A 20,908-nucleotide genomic window follows, 5' to 3' on the forward strand; every position below is an offset into this window, starting at 1 on the left:
GGAGGCTGTACTTTTAATGCTGGACTTTACTTTTCATCTTGTAAAAGGAAACAAGAGGTGAAAAATTTTCACACAATAGTTGATTTCTTGTTAGTCTATATGATTTAGACCTACTTCACTGATTTGACTGTTTCAAGCCTCACCTTCCTGAATCTGAAGGGTCTGTTCCTATTTTCTTGTCCGGCTCACGTTATAGCAAGTTCGAATTTTCTCCATAATTATCAGTTCTACATGCGAAAGCCCACTGAACTTTCTCAGTTCACTTTAGACCATTTAGATCTACTCATTTATGATCTACTCATAATGATCTACGATCATTTAGACCTACTTCACTGATTTGACTGTTTCAAGCCTCACCTTCCTGAATCTGAAGGGTCTGTTCCTATTTTCTTGTCCGGCTCACGTTATAGCAAGTTCGAATTTTCTCCATAATTATCAGTTCTACATGCGAAAGCCCACTGAACTTTCTCAGTTCACTTTCTGGCAAATAAAACTCTAAAAGCGTAAAAAGTACACTTGTGAATTAACTAAGTTTCGTTAAATTGAATGCAACTGTATTTCCTAGGAGAATGGGATGTCTCCCAGACAAATTATAATTTAACGGATAAAAACCACTTCCCACTAACCGACCAGTGCTCTTTGCACTTGCTGAACAATATGCAGCTGACCATAAAATGCATTTGGGTTGTATGGACCCGTCTGCGAGCTTACTGGCACATCTTGAGACCATGGCACCATCATGAGATTCTCCTTGGAGGTTGATTATTCATTTTTTCCTACTCACACTCACAAAAAATTGAAAATTTGAAGCAAACGATTTTATATCCTACCTTTAATCTTTTCATGAACAATGTGCAATTGACTTATGATTTAGTAGTGTGCTTCTAGGAGGAATTGAATTTTCTTACCGGTTTTCGTATTAGCATTGTCAAAATATAATTTCGGCGTCATATTCTTGCGCTACACGGAAGAAGGGGTGACGAGGTGCAAAAGGCCCTAGTGGCACCTGCCAGGCCTTAACCAAAAGCGCAAAATCTGCACAAAATACTTTGCTCAACAAGACCTAGAGTACACAGGACACTGTCATATATCCCGTCACGTGATGAGGCCCCAAAGACAAAACCTGGTCAACGGAATGAATTATATACATCAAATACCGATGCCCAACCCACTCCCTTGACTAGCGATACTCTAGAGGAAATTGCTCGCCTTGTTGCTTTTTGTGCCCCCTTCACCAGCCAGTTACTTTTAAGTGGCTAAAAGGAAATATGAAGAAGACTCCTAAATAGCCAATCAGCAAACAGAAGCCGCAAGCGCACAAATACTCCTCCAAACCGGACGACATCTCCCTCAACAAGCCAACAAAATAAGCTTACTATAAAAATGAGCAACAGAGTAACCCTGGATAATCTAAAAAACTTGTCTTTAAAGCCATCAAGTGTCCAGTTTTCTAGCGTATGATGCATTAAAATTGAGAATATATTTCTTCAAGATGCTCCGACGCAACTTTATGAGTTTATAATTAACACATCTCTATTGGGATCTTTAGACATTCTTGTCAATGACCCCTCAAGTGTCAAAAAAATAATGGGCTTATCCAAAATTGGGAACATAGATGTATTCCACCGAAGATATGGACCAAAACTAAAACAAGCTAAAATCGTGATCTACAACATCCCAAATGAAATGGGTGAAGAATATTTAAAGGAAGCAATAAGCAAGAGAAAAGACAAAAGTATCTAAGTAACAAGCATACATACACTTGGCTGTATAGTAAATAAATCAAAAAATAAACTAAAACAGTTAAGCACTGTTTGCGCTTAACTGATTCAATACAAAACCAGCTACAAACCCAATTTGCTACCTTAACTGCAGCTATATTATTATTGTACATAGAGCTAATAACTTTAATGTATTTACCTGGTATACCATACAAGAAGAGAAAATTCATTAAAGCTCTTCTATTGGCTGAATCAAATACTTGATCATAATCTATAAAACTGAGGACGAAAGGGACCTGATGACTCAGGCAGTTTTCATTTATTAACCTAAGACAGAAAATTTGCTCGACACATCTACTCCCCTTCCCAAAACTGCGCTGTTCTTCTCTTAAAACTTTATCTGCAGCATCTCTAAGTCTAAAAAGTGTTATCATAGCATGTACTCTGTTTCTTACAGAAACCAAACTAATGCCTCTGTAATTACACTACTCACTCTTATCACCTTTCTTAGCGACGTTTAATAAAATTTTCGAGATAGGCTACATCCCCTGAAAATAATATTCATAATTTTTAGTTATTTATCTCTAACTGCACAACCACCACGTTTAAGAAACTCATTTACCATACTATCAGCACCTGGGGTATTATCATTTTGATCCTTTTAGTACTGTCTATTATTATTGTCTGCAAAATAAATCTTCCTTCACTTCCAAAGCGTCACAAACTTTTTCATTCTTTCCATATAAGTCCCTTTAACTTTATTGAAGTTGAGCCTATTCTCAAAATGTTCGGCCCATCTCTCTTCAAATCTTTCCTAATCACTCTTTGTGGCCCCTTCCCTATCTCTAACTGGGACAGGTCCAGATTCCCCATTTCTCTCGGTTTTTTTAACACGTCAATACAATATTTTACTATTATGCTGTCTGGTTGCATCTTCTAGATCTTGCTTATTCTGATCCATGATCACCAATGCAAACCTTTTTAATTCACATTTTAGTGTTTTTCTTCTTTTCATACATTCCTCTTACCACTCAAATACTTTTTGTATAAGGCCCCTCCTTACCCTATAATACTTAGAGCATTTTCACTAAAATTCCTAGCCATGTTTCTAAATTTCCTGCCTGTTACTTTAGAAACTATTGTCCTTTAGAAACTATTTAGAATGGATAATTCTACTTTATGTTACTTTAGAAAGTAACATAAATGGATAACTGTTACTTTAGAAACTATTTAGAAACTATTAGAAACTATTAAAGACGGTGTTACCGTCTGTTACTTTAGAAACTATTGTCCTAAAACCATTCCACCCATCTTCTGAATTATAAAATTTTAATTTCTAGTCTCTAGCTTAGAGTTGTGTGTGGAGGAGAAAGGGATTCGAGCCCCGATCCCCGACGGCCTACTTGTCTTGACATATCCCTTCTTCAGCCAGGATTTCTTTTTCGGGTGGGTCATTTATACATTGAGGGAACCTAAAAGAACTTCCAGAGATTAAAACGAACAGTTGCAATTAGAAAATATATATATCTACAAAAGAATAAATTACGTTCTTTGTTTTTTCGCCTCTGGGCCTTCTTCTTCATCTTCTTCCTCGGGAGTTTGAAAAACAGGCTTAGGCTGAGTCCTGAAAATTAGTTGAATAAATTTTCCTTCTCTTAAAATATTTACAATAAAAATGGTCATTTTTTTCAGCAATTTTTGAACACAATAATGCTCATATGTAGGGTGAGCCGAAAAACTTCTTAGAACCACCGGAAGACTATTCTTCCTCCTGAGAGTATATGCTAAACTAGGATACGGGAGCTTAATAATTTATATTCGAGCATGGGACTTAATTCCCTTGGAAGATTTCCTGATACGGCTAAGTGAACCTATGTCACTGAGTATTCCTTGGTATCTAGTCGTGAGTTGGACAAGTGCAAAAAGTTATGATAGAATTTTTTCTTAGCTGTTTTATTGTTTTCCTTTATTTATACAAAATGAATTTATAAAATTTTCACTCATTGTTTATACTGATGTTCATGCCTTTTCCCGGTTAGATCAATAAAATTTACTAGTAGATCTTTTTATTTATTTTTTATTGACCAAATTAATCAAGGAGGATTTCTTAAAAAAGAAGACGAAGATAATGTTAAATTTTATTTGTATTCTAAAACGAGAGAAAGAGAGAGATAACGAGGGAGAGAGAAAAATAAAGCAAGAGAGAAATAACAAACAGCCGACTAACTGCTTGCACGCAGGCGTAATTCAATTTGGATTCTCTTGCACCTAAAACGAAAAAAGGAGAGAGAAAGAAAGAGAGATGGAGAGAGAATGAGCGAGAGAGAGAGAAAGAGGGAGAAAAAAGAGAAATGTAGGGAGAGAGTGCGTGTGAGAGAGAGGAGTGGGATAAGGAGAGACAGTGGCCCAGAGAGAAAAAAAAAGAGAGAATGTCCAAAAGAGAGAGAGAGGGAGAAATACAAATAGTCAACTTACTGCTTATAAGCAGGCGTAACCCAATATGGATTCTCTTCCGCCTCTTTCGCATGCCGAAGAAGCGCCTCTCTTGGGTCTTTCACATCATCAACACGCTTTGCCATTGCATAGTTCTTGGCAACAAAAGAAGACAAAGTGCTGCCAGTCATAGCGGCACGACCACCCGTTCCTTTTTGTGTTAATGGAATATCTGGCCTATGTGATTTAACGGGATCAAGACGCTCTTTTTCCTGTTTTTTTCTTGCCGGCTTATATCGATCTTGTCGGAACATTGGAAGGGCGTGAGGTGTGATAACTTGTGTTGTAGTAAACACTTCCGTCTGCAAAATGTAAAAAATCAGTCTTTCGAGTCTATTGGACCATCAGTCTCAGATTCAAACTTATAATCTAAAAAGGGTATTTAATATAGCATGTTCAGAAACAAGCATATTTAATAAACTTGAACTACAAAGCGATTTCTTTTCTAAAAAAGAAACATTTCGTCTACTACAGTTATTGTGTGAAATACGTCTGTTGCTTTTTCCCTGGTGTATTTCCTATATTATATAATCCTTCTTTTCACTGAAAATAATATACCCTATTTTTTGACAATTTACTTTTTCCTGTTAATTTTCGACTATTTTTTCGGCGATATTTTCTTTTTCAATGAGAATAATATGAATTAATATGATAATTTTAATATGAGAATAAATTTTCTTTTAAAGCGATATTTTCTTCAAAGTTAACTTGCTCGTTGACCCTGCTTTTGTACAAACCGTTCAGACGTCGAATCCGTTTAAAGTGACAACGGTAAGGTAGAAACGAAGTATAGGATTTGTCGGTGTTAACATCAATACTATTTTCGCTCAATTAAAAAAAGATCCTTTTATTTGATCACATGGTTATCCTTTTCAGGGGTATTTTTCAACCTGGAGCACTATTAATGTCAAAATAAAAACACTTTCTGCCCCCCTGAACCACCTTAGGATTCCTCATGCCTGAAAACTACGATCTTCCAAGATTTTCCTTTTGGCTGTTTTTTAGAGCAGCGCCATATTTTTGTCAGTGTTACCATGTTGACGCGTGAAAATAAATAAGCAAAACTAATAAGTTGATTTTGACAACGCTGTTCGCTCGTAAAAAAATCAAATATTTATGATCTCAAGAATACCAAAGACAGCTATACTTTTAAAGGGCAAATAAACCCTCTTAAGTTTTCTGGTGTCATTAATTTAAAATCGGTTTTCCACAAAATGGTTTTTCAAAGAAAAGTAAAGAGCTATATTAAACAAAAATGGATAGAAATAAAGTCAAAAAATTTCCCAAGCGTAAAACTACCACAAAATAACCATCAATAAATAAATGAAACCCATAACCAATAGAAATTACCATAAATAGTTGATTCAAACTCAAAACGAGAAGAAGCTAAAACGAGTGGGGCTATCACTCATGTGTTCTGAAGCCCAAAACATAATTTGCACTTTAAATAAAACAAGATACATTTTAAACGTTTTCATTTCTTTATATGAAACTAAGAGAGGAAGGGAAATAACAAATGAAAAATAAAATCAAAAAGGTGAGAAAACAAGGATTCTGTCAGCCAGTGGCAAAAAATCCTCGTTTTCTCAGCTTTTTTACTTTATTTTTCATTTATTATTTCCCTTCCTCTCTTAGTCTCATATGTCATATATAGCCAGTGTGGTTTTAGAATGTATTCACTTCTTTATCTTTAATAAACCGAAAATTATCAAGACTCTAGGGAATGAATATCATTATATGTATATTAAACTGACAATCCACATTCATTTGCTGTTTTGTTCAATAATTTTGGTTATGGTGTTTTTTTTTTCGATAATATGAGGAACAGCAACATTCAGCATGACATAAGGATCGCTTTCACTAAAGTGCAATTTATGTTCTGGTCTCCAGATAACACGTGGGGGGGGGGAGGGCAGAGGCTTCAGTCCCACTAATCTCAGTTTCTGCTATCTGCCTATTTATAATATCTGCCTATTTATAAATATAATACCTATATATAAATATAAATACATATGTATAAATACTTATTTATATCAATATATCTACCTGATATCTACCTAAGTTAAAATGCCTGAAATCTACCTATTTTGTGGTGGGCTCTGGAGGTTTCCAAGATGAAAAGTCGGAATTCTGGCAGTCATATCAAAAATACAACATAATCGACTTTATTTATTAGATAAATTTTTGCTTTGGTTACCCATAGCTCACGTCCGTCTCCTGCTTAAGACTGTTTTATAGACTAAGATTTCTAAGGTTAATCCTTATGGGGCAAGGGACGTCATGGGGAGAGGGGGAGGGGTCTATACGTTTGTGTATATGCCTGGTCTCAATACTTGTGAAACCCTCGGGCACGGATCCATTAGGCCCACAGCTATATATGAACTGATAATTATGCAAGAATTTGAAATCCTTACCTGTTTCTTCTTCCTCTGCTTTTTGTCCGCACATAATATAGCTCCTCTATGACTCTTTTTCGGATCATAATAACATTTGACTAGACCGTTGCCACATCCAATAAATATTTGGTTGAGTTTCGGGTGCCAAACAAGTCTAATAACATGCTAAAGAAGAAAAACAACAATAAATGCATAACAACAAAATAAAGGAGAGCAATATTAATCAGAAAGAAGAAATAGAGAAATGTTGAGAAGTAAAAATAAGAAAATAGAAAACGAGTGGGATATATTAGACAATTCTGTTCTTGGAAAAGGCGACAAGGAAAAAAGAATAACTAGCTCGTGCTATTTGTTATTATTGATTACGAAAGAGTTTTATGAGATTATCCCATGGGAAGGTCTTAGCACTAATTCTGTAAAGAAACACACCCGGAACGTATCAATAACATAAGGGGGGAAAGGGAAGTTGGACTTTTAGAATAATTACTACTAAGCAAAGAGGTAGATGATAAGTATACAAGTTGCGTTTTAAAGAATCGAATGATCATATTGTAGTCAAACATAATTAAAATAGTTAGAAGAGACTCGAAAACACTGCTAAACTAGCGTCCATTTTGTTGTTTTTTTTTTTCACACATGTAAGGGTAATGGCTTGCGTGATAATATACAGCATATTTATTCTGTTTTAGTAACTGTTTTACAAAATAGTGTATAACACTACACCTGAAAAAGTGGTGCTTTTCGATAAAAAAAATTACTTTTGACCAGTTCGAAGTTCAGAACAATTTTTTGCGTTCATTTTATCCGAACACATCAAGGATACGAAAATGTCAATCAATGGAAATTATCACCCTTTATGGAATTATTTTAAAGAAACAATCTTGAAGATAAAAGCAGAGAGAGAGAGAGAGAGAGAGGGGGGGAGAGAGAGTAAAAGGGAGATAGAGATAGGGAGAAGAGGAAGAGATAAAGGAGTGCAGCAATGGAGAAGCTGGGACGGTAGAAATTAGAAAAAAATCAACAAATTGGTATTAAAAAAGGTATTAGAAGAAATATTCCAATTTTTATTGGTGGGGATAGAACACATTAAAGAAAAGGCATCGTAAAGTGTAGCCTTGTCGTCCTCACCGCCAAATCCCGGGAGGGATCCAACACCAAATATCATGGAGCAGACGATTTCTGCCCATTCTAACAATGTGTCCCCAATATCGCCACCAACTGCTTATAATTTTATCAATAACGAGCGGCTTTTTAGTCTTCTCTCTAATGAATGAGTCATAATATTATTCGTCCAATGGATTCAAAGAATTCGTTGAAGACAGTCATTTTCAAAACTTTGAATTCTTTTTCCTAGCTATTTTGTCAGTGCCCAGCTTTCAGAACCATACATTAGCACTAACAGGACATTACTATTAAAGAGCCTCAACTTCCACTTCAAAGAGAAAGTGGCACTTCTCCACACGTTAAGCAGAAAAAAGGAAAACAAGGCGTTCCGAAGAAGTTCTCAAGTTTATCTGAGGGTGAGCACAAAGGAGTAGATAATTAGTGCTGGAAAGCGTGCTTTATTATCCATCTATGGACACAAGAGTAATGAAAACCTAAATTCAGCTCACATATATTTCAACAGAAGGTCTTAACATCTTCGAAATTTGTGCTTCCTCGAGACTTGCCGTCCAAACGTGAATCTTTAAAGTTTCACTCACTGCCCGAGTATCATCAGGTTCAAAATTGGAATGAAAAAAGCAGTCTTGAAAATCTTCAGTGGGGATTCACGAGCAAAGAAACAGTTGCTTCCTACGATGACTGATTTGTCTCCTGCTCCATTACATCTTCTGAAAGTTGTAAAGCGCTCCGGTAAGCCAAATAGCTGTGACTCTAAGCTGAAAAACTAAATTAATAGTCCCTTTTCTATCTGCACTCAAATTACACGAGAATACAAAAAAAAATTACTAGACAGTGACTTTTTTGGCTGCAGCAAGCACCCTTTGGGCGCTTGGGCACCCTTCTAGCCCCCCGCCTCTGCTGAAAATGATACCCTTATTTTCATGATTTTTCGCTTGTTTTCCCTTGTTATTTTGTATAATTTTTCTAGTGTCTGGGGTTAGGATTGAAAACTGGATCATTCAAACCAATCTTTGGCACTCATCAAAATGTGGAGGCATTTAGTCCCACTGTAATTCTTCAGTCAAAAACATATCACTGGAGGTGATGTGCATACTTAAAATTTTTCTTAAAAGGGCTGAAAAGGACTATTTTTCTTAAAAGGGCTGTATCTTTTTAAAATGATAAAAAATAGTACATTTCCTATCTCTACTCAAATTATATAAAAAATACAAAATAAATTGAAGCGATCATTTTTATGGATTGTATTTTGCAACAGTAGATAACTCTACCCAGATTTCCATGGCCGAAATTATTTGAGTTTCAAAACTGTAGACATCTAATATGACGAATATGCATCAAAAACTTAGCTGGAGTAAAAAAAGAGCTAAAGATCCATGTTAAAGAAAAGAAGCAAAACAAAACCTACGGAGTCAGAAACTTGTACTTCACATAACTTCTCAAAAGTCGCTCTGTCGTAAACATGAACTTTACCGATCTTTTCACCTTTTTCTAAAGATGTACCTGTTAATACCATCTTATCATCAGGGCTAAATATGCAGTCAGTCCTAAAAACAAAAGGATCATGTTGCATAAGAATCTACCAAACTACAACATCAGAAAATATGAAAGATGAATACATATCTCACCTTTAGACCAGGGTGATATATCACCCTAAATCTTGTTGACTTATCCATACTTTGAATTATTCCCCCATCCCTAAGTGACTTCTAGGATAAATATTTCATCCTTAGACCAGGATGATATATCACCCTAAATCCTGGTGACTTATCCCTAAGTTGAATGATTCCCCCATCCCCAAGTGGTTTCTAGTAAATTGTGTGCAACGTTTATTGACACCTAAATTGGCTCTTTCTTGATAATCCTGGAATTAATGTACTTTTTTAATTTTAAAATAAAAACCGAAAGACATAAAGGATATCACTATAACCAAAAACTAAAATGTGAACCTACCTCGAGAAACCTTTCGAAAAGCTATAATTCGGATAAAAGAGGCTCATGAAAATGCGATCTCAGTAGGTTTACGTTTTAGTAGTTCCTTCTCTTGCCATGACAAATTAAATTTGCAGATTTGCCAATTTGTAGATTAATGTGTAGATGGTTCCTTCTCTTGTCATGTTAAATTAAACACTTCGATTTGCCAACTTGTTGATTAGCGTATTAGTGGTTCCGTCTTTGGACAAACCAAATTTTCAGATTTGCCAATTTAAAAATTGCTTTTACTTACTTGTATTCGTTTTAGGACCGGACGGTATGGTTGACTCCCACCTGTTGCGATCTTGCACCAGCTCTTTGGCAAACTGGCTCAAGCAGGTCTCCCCCTTCTACCAAACTTTCGAAACCCGCCAATAGGTTCGGAGTCATTTTAACAGTTGTCCACTAATTTTCCAATTGATCGTCTGGTCACCTGTGCCAATCAGACGAAGGAGCAGCTAGAAACATGTGCTTGATGACGTTTTTTATTAGGTCTTCCAGGACATGGCTAAGCCAGCGTAGCCTTATCTTTTTGAAAATTGAGGCAATGAGTTCAATGTAACAGCAGCGGTGATGCATATCGACATTTGAAATTCAGTCGGGGAAATTCAGACTTTCAAATCATGGAAGTGATACGCGTTCAATGGCCAAGTCTTGTCTTAACTGCATAGAAGAGGATAGATGTAACAGCAGCTTTATAATTAAACCAAAGACAACTTAGTAAGAGTATGGACGTTTGATCGATCCAGTTGTTCAAAGGTGAGAGTATTTTGTCACTTTTTTATAATTTTGTAAATTTAATTTCATAAATTTATAATTTTATAAATGTCACTTTCATTCTTCTTAGCATAATAAAAGAAAACAAAAATATAAACAAACAGAATTTGAAGTACCAGAAATGAGACACGACACAAAAGCACCTGATATATTTACGAAACTTTGCAAAGCAAAAAGTACGCATAGTGACAGTAATAATGAAAAGAATTCCCAAACATCTTCAGCCCCCCCCCCCTCTACAGTTTACCTGTGTACAAAACCTCCATAGAACACTTTCCAGAAAGTGGCAAGTCTACATAAAATTATTCCTAGTGGAGGTAGAAAAAAAAGCTTTAACTTCCAGAAGACTGGCCTTTTTTTTTCTCAATTACACAGTTTTGATCATGTTATGATTTTCTAGTCTTTCAAAGGGTTGGAAGTGGGAAGGGGGAGAGGTTCAGAGTTAGTAAGTTTCTACCTTAAAGTCTATCTTATACCAAACTGATGTATATAATACTAACAACAACTTTTGACACTATTCCACTTCAGTGCCACTATTGGTAATGATTTCCTTTAGTTCTCTTTTCGTGACGAACATTACCTGAACACTACAGCTTCTATACATAAAATTAAGTGAGCGTGTGTGTTTTTGTAATTGTGGAGTATACACAGCTAAACTATCCGAGCTGGAAAAGTGAAAATTTTGCAGGATATTATTGAAGCCGTGAGAATGATTTTAAAAGATGAAATTTCCAAAAATACATTTAAAGAAAATGATATAGCAAAATGACTTAAAGTCACATCACACAAGGCCCAAGAGGTAGGTTAAAAACAGCCCATAAAGCAGTTTTTGGAAGCACGAGTGAGATAAGATAACATATTTATTTCAAAAAATGACTATCACAAGCCCCGAAGGGCCGAATTCACATTTCGGGGTCATATAATAAAAAAAGACATAGAAATAGCACAACAACTAAAAACCTGGCTAAACAATGCCAAAAACAACAATATCAGAAAGGCAAAGCCATTCATTAGTCTAAAAAACAAAAAGTGTCAAAAGTAAGAAAGTTAACAAGGCACAAATTAAAACAAAACCAAAAAAAAAATTGAGATAAAAATATTGTTAAAAAGGTTTAAAAGAGAGTATATAAAAAGGTTAGGGAATGGATGAACCAAACAGACACCAGCATGAGTATCAGAAGAAAAAAAAAAAAACAAAAAACACAAACAAAAAAAAAAAAAAAAAAAAAAAACTAGTGGTTTATTTGATCATTAATGAAGGGGACATAGGTTTTTTCATATCTGGAGGTTAAACAGCGGATGGAGGACATGATAGGGATGGGTTCAGAAACAGTACGTGGCAGGCGGTGTCTGGATGGGGAGTGTCTTTAGGGGAAAATGTTTTCCGTTCGAGGGTTTATTATTGCATTTTTTTGCAAAACGGAGGCACAGCGTTCCTCTCCTGTGCTCAAGAGTTTCAAGCTTGGCCTTTTTTAGAAGGAGTGAATATGGTACCAAAGTTTCTTTAAAAATTATTCTTAGGACTCTTTTTTGGATAGATTCAATTTTATCTGATTCATCACGGGAGATGCCAGGATGCCAAACTGGACAAGCATATTCAAGATGCGGGCGGACAAAGGAGGTATAAATCCTTAAAGTATATTATAGTATAGTGCAGCCAAGGACATATTCTAAGCATAACACTTTAAAAAAAAAATTAATATATAGAGCTAATTTTCTAATTCTTCGTTAATTTTTCTAATTAATTTTTCATTAATCTTCGAAATCTGGCAATCTTTCAAAATGTTCATGAAATTGGGAGACTAATCCAAGCTAAATCACAAGTGACCCTAATCACGTTTAGATTCATTCACGAGAATATTTCTAGTGTAATCACGTGAACTGAATTTCTGTGAAGTGATGAAGCTAATGCTGTTTTTTTTATCTAGGTCCATTTTGATTGTGAGTTCAATTTTTACAGGCTTCTTTGTTAAAGTCACATAACCAAAGTGTTTGCTTATATTATATTTTAATCACTGTCTTCAAAAAAGTCCGCTTTTCAGAGAACTTCTTGATTTTCGAGTGTTAATATTTCAAAACAATAGAAATTGCACATCAAATTTGGGCGAAAAATTAAACTTTTCGGTGAACATGAAATTGGGAAGACCCCTGTCTAGAGACAAGGGGCACCAACTGGGGAAGACAGGGGGGAATTTGCCCCCTGGACTTTGAAAAATGCCTTCTTATTTCTATTTCATAGGTATTTTCTATTTTAGCAAGGCTAACTGGCCGTCCCCCCACTACAATCCTTTTCATGAATAGACACCTTCGTGAAACTCAAAATCTCGATCATCCCTTAGTCCTATGGCTATCTACCTTATTTGTGCCCTAAGACGGATGGATGGATTAATAATAAACTATTTAGCAACAAGTGAAAATGACAATACTTTTATACATACCTAGAAATCTCTTATGCCAGTTGTGACTCTCGCTCAAATTACCTGCATTGGCTCTATCTCCAATTAGCCATGGCTTGATGGCAACTTTATTTTAATTCAAAAATTACTCTCAAGAGACTAAACCAAAAATGTCGTATTTCAATTCAAGTAAAAAATCTTCATATCCATTTATGTACACACTTTCAAAAATTAGCCGGTCATTTTACATTATGCTAATGTCTTAAAAACACAAATTTTAGGTAACTAAAAGTATCTTACATAGCGAAACGTGAGAATAAACCAGAAGCGACGTGGACAGGTGTCTTGTATTTTCTCAGGTCCCAAAGTTTTAATGTTTCATCGTTTGAACGAGTCATAAACTCCCGACCATCATAAGAGAAGTCTAACGAAGTAATCTCACTACCATTCTGGTGAGCATTTCGCATTGTTATGGCTGTATTCACCTAGAAATAAACAATGTCTAAACAAAAACTACTTAGTCTAAGCCAGAGAGTAGGGGTGACTTAAAAGAGCGGAAACTGGCGCTAGTGTCAACGAAAAAAAAAACTATTGACGTCATCTAGCGCTTGGTGACATTTGGCATTTTTTTCAAGCTTTGTAATCATTTCTTTGTCAGGAACTGAGGTCATACACTTATTATTACCCTAATTTCACCAACTAAACAAATTAAATTAATTATTCTTATTCTTACACCGGAAAAAATGCTAAGTATTGCCGAACGCTACATGGCGTTGATAGTTTTTTAGAAAAAATAATGCTAATCGTGCAATACAAGACCAGCAACTGAAGATAAAAATTTTATCAACTCAGTTTCGTCGAGTATTTTCATAGGTCTTATAAAATCCTTTTAAAAGGCCATAAAAGACCTTATAAAAGATCTTTGGTTTTTATTCTAGGCCAATGTGGTTTACAAAATTATCTTTGCGAAAATAACAATGAACGCAACACTGCCGCAGAACCTCCCCTATCCCAAATTTTCTCTAAAAGAAAACTGAGTTCTCCAAAACCTCCCCAAGAATTAACGTTAAGAAAATTAAAGGCGCCTTTTTCGTGTTAAAATTCGCGTGTTTTACCTAAATAACAGAATTTTTACCACATTACTTCAGTAAAGTTCAGCTATGACTGTTTTCAGCAATGCCTTCATAAACACTATTCAAGTGTTTATGAGTGTTCAGTGTTTCACTAGACACTAATGACTAATCAAGTGTTTAGTTTTATGTTAACCAAGCGTTCATAAAGACTACTTTTATCGACAAACAAAATCTGTTGATTAAAAAAAAAATAAGAAAAAAAAAAAAGAAAACCGTCTCTCCAAAGAAATTGAAGAGAAACATCAAGTATCGCTCATTTATCTATCTAATATCGTTACACCGTGCAACGAATATCCGCTTTCCTAAGAACTGTTTGAGTGCCTTTGTATAAAAGTGTCGAAATATATAAAAATTCATAAAACTCATATGATTTACGCTAAAATTAAAGTTTATCGGCAGCAGCTGAGTGTTTGCCCTCTTTTGAACGAACCACTATTATAACGAAATCCTTATCCAACAATTTTTCAGATTTTTTTTAAATATTTAGAGATGCTTCGAGTTTAATTACATCATACCTAATTACTCTTTGAAGAAATGATTCAAGGTTCTTACGTTGTTTTGAACTGCGTTGTTTTTATGGTTTATATTTACTACTGTTTCATCCGCTGAGAAAACTTAAAAAAAAATCGTGTGCTGACCAATAGTCTGCATTGCACAGGTACCGATCTTCTGATTCTGTGCCTTTGACCGGGACTGCAATTCGTGGTTGGGGGGGGGGAGGTAAATAACCCGACAATTCCTGTGTTTCTTCCCCAGATTTCTCCTGGTGCCCAATTGGAGCTGTGTCGACTCTTGGCTGAACTTACAGAGTCGCACCGTTTACTCCCAATCCAAACCAAATAAACAGCGACACCAGGACTCGAATCCCTGTCCTCGGGATTTCAAGTCCTAAATAATTTCTGAGACCACACTGGATAATCATGATAAAACATAAAATCGCGAAGAAAGGAAGAAAACGAGGACAATTAACAGCCAGTGAAAAAATTGAGAAATTATGCAAATATTTCGGTCAAGACCTCCGCTTGACCGTCCTCAGTGCAGAACAAAACTGACAAAAATACAAAAAACCAAACTTTAAAATAAAAACACAAAACTAAAATTGGACGACCCTTTCTCAGTAACGGTGATATATAAGATAGATAGATAAGTGTATTCGCCGTTACTGAGAAAGGGTCGTCCAATTTTAATCCAATCCTTGCAATTTAACATTTTAAACTTTAGAATCTCCTTTTTTTGGTCATTCCTTTATCATCTCTGAACTCATTTCCTTAAATTGATATATAGATATCAAGTTAGTGTTCCGTATTTAGTTATATTTCAAAGATCCCAAGAACGTGATTTATATTCCATGAATGAAGGTCACGATCACGGAACCTAGACGGAAAATAACTGCTTAAGGTGATGCTTCTGATCGTTTAAATACTCAATTTTCAGTGTATTTCTGACGCTATAGTGCTGCATTATAGCGCTGCATAGAGCTATATGGCGTGACAGCACAGTGTAGCGCTTTCAGCAATTGTTGGAAAATAATAAGTCTGTCTTCCTCCCAGTAAGAAGTCGCGGATCAAGGCAAATTGAGTATTTGTAATTAACGAAACATAGTTGGAAATGAAATTTTTGATATAGAGCTACATCTTCATGTAGAAGATGATGAATGACGTCATATTCGTTGGTTACAAATGACATAAAAGTGAAAAGTATATGATGGTGTTAGTTATAATAACGTCAACATTTTTTTTTAAGTAGAAACAGACTATAGTCTATACTAACCGGAATATTAAAATGAAATGCAAAGTCCGGCAAAACGGAATTATCATGTACATGATGATGCGATAGTAATAGTAGAATAGAAAAGTAGAAACTTATATTTAAAACTAAATAAATCCCAATTCAATCAAGGCCAATGAGCCTTTGAGGGATTAATAACATGTAATATTGTATGTGGATTTAATGAAGAATAAAACTTATCTTATCTTCTTATCTTAGAGAGTAAAAGTAGAAGATGCAAATGTGATGGACAAAATCAATGGTGACTATGCAAAGAAAAAAAAAAGCTAAAGCTGAATTTTAGTTCAGCACATGTCCACAGATATTTATAGGGGAGATTTGAGGGGGTGAAGGTTCCTCTAGAATAGAAGATATAATGATAAAGTGCTAAATTTGAAAAAGATAGCACCACTCTGGCGAAAACCCTTTCACCCTTCCCAAATAAAAAATTATCCAGACTTCTGCCCTTTCCATAGAGCAATTTGTTTGGGTACCCTCACCTACAGTTTTTTTTTTTAGCTAAAAGACAGTTTTACCAAAACAGAAAACAAAATCAGAAATTAGTACATCCAGAACAGTTTTTCATTCTGCGCATTTATCTGAATTCTCTGTGACAAATTCAACATTACTTCATTTGATTACTATTATGATTCACAACATTATTTAGAAGATAATTTGTCCACTTACATAATTTTTTCTATGATCCCACATATGGATTGATCCATCCTGGCACCCACAGGCCACTAAGTTTCCATCTCTACTATAGTTACAGATATTGGGAGCAACTCGTAATCCAACCTGCGATCTAGCCTTAATCACATGCTTCTGCGTCCTGTCCGCAGATTCAATTTCCCAAATCCGGCAAGTTCTAAACAGAAACGAACTTAATATAAGTTTAAAATTAGAAAGTAATCACTTTAATCGGAGAACAAAAGAAAGCATTTGTTTAAATCATAAAAAAGAAAACAACAGAACGCGACTGGTAGTTCGTTCTGCGATCTAGTCTTTATTACACAAGTTCATGTCCTCTAGATAAACTCTACTTCCCAAATGAGACAAGTTCTAAACAGAAATGAATAGAAATGAACAAGTTCTAAATATAATCTAAATAGAATGAGACATGTTTTAAATAGAAATGAATAGTTCTTTCTAAATAGAAAGGACTTCTAAATAGAAATGAACAAGTTCTAAATAGAATCTAAACAGAATGAGACAAGTTCTAAATAGAAATGAATAGCTCTTTCTGAATAGAAAGAGTTTCTAAATAGAAATGGGTAGACAAGTTCTATTCATAGAAATGAATAATTATTTTGACACTAGAAAGTTATTGTCTCGAAAAAAAAATAAAGGAAAACAAAACAGAGCAATTTGCAGTCAATGCTGCAACTTAACATTAATCATATGTTTTATATCCGATCTGGAACTGAAGCTCTCAAATGTAGTCCCGGACTGCATTTCCACTAAAAAACTGACAAAAAATTACTTTAAATTTTGAAAGATTTCCTTTTACAAAACAGTTTGTGGCAATGAACTGTAATTAAGGAACGACTCGGCTCAATAGTAACCGAAATTCCAAAAAAGGACTTTTTATAATAGCTAATATATCGAAATAATTAGCTTTTCATGCTCTAACTTTACACGTCAGAAACTACGATTCTGAGAAAATTTGCCTGATTTTTGAAAAAGAGGAGAAAACACCAAAATAGCCAAACAATCTTAATGAAACTCACATCATCAGATTTAGCATATCAGCTCTACTGTAGAGATTTCAAGCTCCTATCTAGAAAATTGCGGAATTTATATTTTTGGCTAGAAGAAAGATCACGAATGCGTGTTTGGTCCAACAAACAGGGCTTCCACTTTTCGATTTCAATTTTCCCTATTTTCATACCAATTTTCCCTAAAATTCCTCGTGTTTAGGTCTGATTTCTCCCTATTTTTCTCCCTAAAAAAAGAATATTTTGCACTAGATATCAAACAGATTTACACGAAACAAACAGTACAACATCTACTTGTTTTTTTTTACTTCAGATAATGATAACATATAGCATCTTTTACACTTCAAATAAGTGTCGCACTTCATCGCACGTACCGTTTGCCTTGGTCTTGAAGCCAGCAACAGCTTGTGGTGTTCTGACAGTTGTTGAAGTTTTATCTTCGTTTTTCAGCTAGTAATTGACTTGAATAAGTGAGACTAGGGTGATATTATTAAGACTATTTCGGATGTTTGTTTTGATCAATTTCAGGAGGCTGAACAAACGTTCTGCTGAAACGTTGGTAAAAGGTAACAAGAAGATCAGCAATATGCACTTCCGCAGTTCGGGGTGCTTGATTCCGCCACTACGAGTCTTCAGACCAAGAATCTTCTTCCGGTACTGCTCACATGACAGGTCTTCAACTTGGGAATCTCCCAAATGAAGTTCAATGGCATTATTCATTGCTTGTGACCTCCATTCTACGTCCGTTTTCTGGAGTAAAGAATTTTCTGTTAGAATAGGGAATCTCACAAATAGTGGTTTTAGAGATTTTGGTTTCAAATTTCTTGCATTCCTTGATTCAGCTAAAGCCAAAATGTCACAAATTTCGCCTTTAAGCTTGAACCGGTCTTTGATCTGCTTAATTAGGACAATATAGTATTTTAGACACGGCTGGTAAAAGAGGTCAATATTATCGCTTGGCTCTTGAGCATTTTTGAGTTCTCGCATGGAGTTGATTGCAGCTATTACCCCATGTCTGGTTTAAAGGCAAGTAATCACATGAAAGTAAGGATTAAGTTAGATAAACGAACCAACACAGCGAAAATAGTCCAGTTTCATGAGGTTAGACGCAACATCATTCACAAGTTTGCTGACACTTGCCTTTAGGGAATGGAGAAGTGGGAGCTCGGATTGAAAAACTGTATTGAATTTGTTGGAGAGCCCAAGAGAGCAGTCCATAAATTCAAGGTATGGCTTTGTCAACTTGCTTTGTAATGTTAACAAGATTAGGTAATTTGTTGCAGTTGGGTCGTCAAACGTGGTTTCCACAAAATACTGAAAAAGAGTAACCCGTTGCTCAATAAGTCTCTTTACGCAGGCCTAAAGGGATAACGGACGGGTCTGTCCCAGAGCAAGAATTCGGTGTGCTTCGCATCGAAAGAATTCCTGAAATTCAGCATACTTATCTCGCCTGGAAGCACTTCTGGAAAAGTGGGCATAGATATTTTGCGCCAAGTCTTCTAGTGTCTTGGGAAATGACAAGCATGCATAGGATGAACATAATAAGATGGCATAAGCATTTAACGTTCAGGATGTGGGGCAGAATGACTTTCGTAAGTGTTGAAGTAGATCTGTTGGCTCCAAACATGACGTTAGTTGTATCTGCACAAAATCCAGGAGTATCTTGTTAGGGTATCGAGTTTTTTTCAATGACTTGTTTGATGCGGTTAGTCAGACCCTCAGCCGATCCATCACTACAGTTAATCATGTCCAATACTTCAACATGAAGTCTTAGATCTTTCTCACTAAAAAATACTACAATGATAGCAAGCTGCGTATCAACAGCACGATCAGTCGTTTCGTCAATTATCACAGAGAAAAAAGTGGTTTTGAGCAATTTAACAAACTTGTGCTGTAGCACCAATAAAAAATTCTGTCGCAAAATATTTGCAGCTCTCTGTTTACCTAATGTGAACCTTGCCAGGGCCTGGTCTTTGGGAAATAATTTTCTCAGGAGAGGGATCAAGCTGTCTGCAAGACGTAATGGCAGATTATGTTCCGCCAAAAATATGCAGATGCGCTGTTCAATTTATTTGGAATGACTGCCTACAGTTAGAAGTTTTTCAATGCTGCCACTGCCAGACTTTGTCTCAATTTCAGTGCTTGCTTTTATGTGCTCCTTGGTTAGAACATGCTTGGTCAACTATGATTTCCCACAATACAGATAATTCAAACAGAACTTAGAGTATGATACATAAGTCTTCTTCTTTGACTTGTTTGACACTCTTTTCTCTATCCAATTTTTTAACATTGGTAACTGAAGCCACTTGTCAACAAACTTTTGCTCATATGTTTTCTTTTGGGAATTCTGACCTGAACCCTGCTTTTTTTGGGGGGGAGTGGCCAGGAGGTGAACTTTGGGAACATCATCATCTTCAACATCAATTCGTTTTTCAGGACTAGACACTATTTGAAGATTATCTTCCTCTGAGTCAGTACACTGGCTTTCAGACGAACTTTGCATGTTTATAATCCTAAGAAAAAGGTATTTTATTAGTGATCAAAACCATTCTATTTCTATAATTACTTGTACAAGGATAAAAAATAACTAGATCATGCAAAACCATGCTCATGGGCCTTAACGTACATATCCTCAATTAACTTAAATTACCTCATGTATAATTTGGGTTTGCAGTATGGAGGACTGAAAATTTGCAATGGTTGCATTGCAAAAGTTTGCAAAATCAAAACGAAGTATGCCTATCTTGATAAATGATAATCTTCAGATTTGGAATGCCACTTTAAATGGAAAAAGGAATTTGTGACCCAATTCTTCACTAGAAGAGCTTTGCTTTGATGACCTCTAAGCTAGGAAGGACCAACCCAAGTAAAAACAACACGAAAGAAGTTTTCCTCTAAACCCTGTTTAACAAAATACTTTAATTGGTACTTTCACATTGCTGCAGTCCGAGGCAAAACAGTAGATTTTACTTGATTCCAGATGGCAAGTGGCAGGCAGTGGACATGAACAAAAGACTAGGCTAAATATTATTGTTTTATTTTTATCAGATTGAAAATAAGGGTACTCAGAGCTAGTTTGAACAGAATGTAGGGTCTTTTATAGACAGCATGGACTGTAAATTTTGTCTGCAAAAAAGCCACAGTTTGCACTAGCACCAGCATCTGTCCCTAACTTTTGGCACAGAAGCCACATGCTGTACAGGGGGTGACCTTAGGTTAGCGTCGTTCAGGATCGTACTTGCTAGAAACAAGTCTTTCAACTTCCGTAAATGTTTTGTATACTTGCTTCTGCAATCAGAACAGAGCTGGATTTCAGGCCTATCTATTGATATGTCATTTCCTGCCTTGGTTTTTGAGCTTAGCAATCGAGAGTTCCATTTTGTGTCAGGACGAAACATCACTGCCTGCCAT

The 20,908-nt window shown here is 35.6% G+C and overlaps 1 protein-coding gene across 1 annotated transcript in view; it reads right to left on the minus strand.

Annotated features, from left to right (window-relative positions):
• Nucleotides 1–3,212: 3,212 nt before the first annotated feature.
• The window catches only part of LOC148939267 (WD repeat-containing protein 70), a 67,406-nt gene continuing 49,710 nt past the window's right edge, over nt 3,213–20,908 (minus strand). The window contains exons 6-11 of the mRNA XM_089107070.1: nt 16,467–16,647; nt 13,180–13,364; nt 9,141–9,279; nt 6,629–6,775; nt 4,197–4,516; nt 3,213–3,345 (exon numbers count right to left, since the gene is read on the minus strand). Coding sequence (XP_088963196.1) covers nt 3,264–3,345; nt 4,197–4,516; nt 6,629–6,775; nt 9,141–9,279; nt 13,180–13,364; nt 16,467–16,647 — 1,054 coding nt within the window. The 3' untranslated portion in view covers nt 3,213–3,263. The remainder of the gene's footprint in view (nt 3,346–4,196; nt 4,517–6,628; nt 6,776–9,140; nt 9,280–13,179; nt 13,365–16,466; nt 16,648–20,908) is intronic.

This window comes from Artemia sp. Qi Xiang Cuo, chromosome 21 (assembly GCF_049724085.1).
Source record: "Artemia sp. Qi Xiang Cuo chromosome 21, ASM4972408v1, whole genome shotgun sequence".
NCBI lineage: Eukaryota > Metazoa > Arthropoda > Branchiopoda > Anostraca > Artemiidae > Artemia > Artemia sp. Qi Xiang Cuo.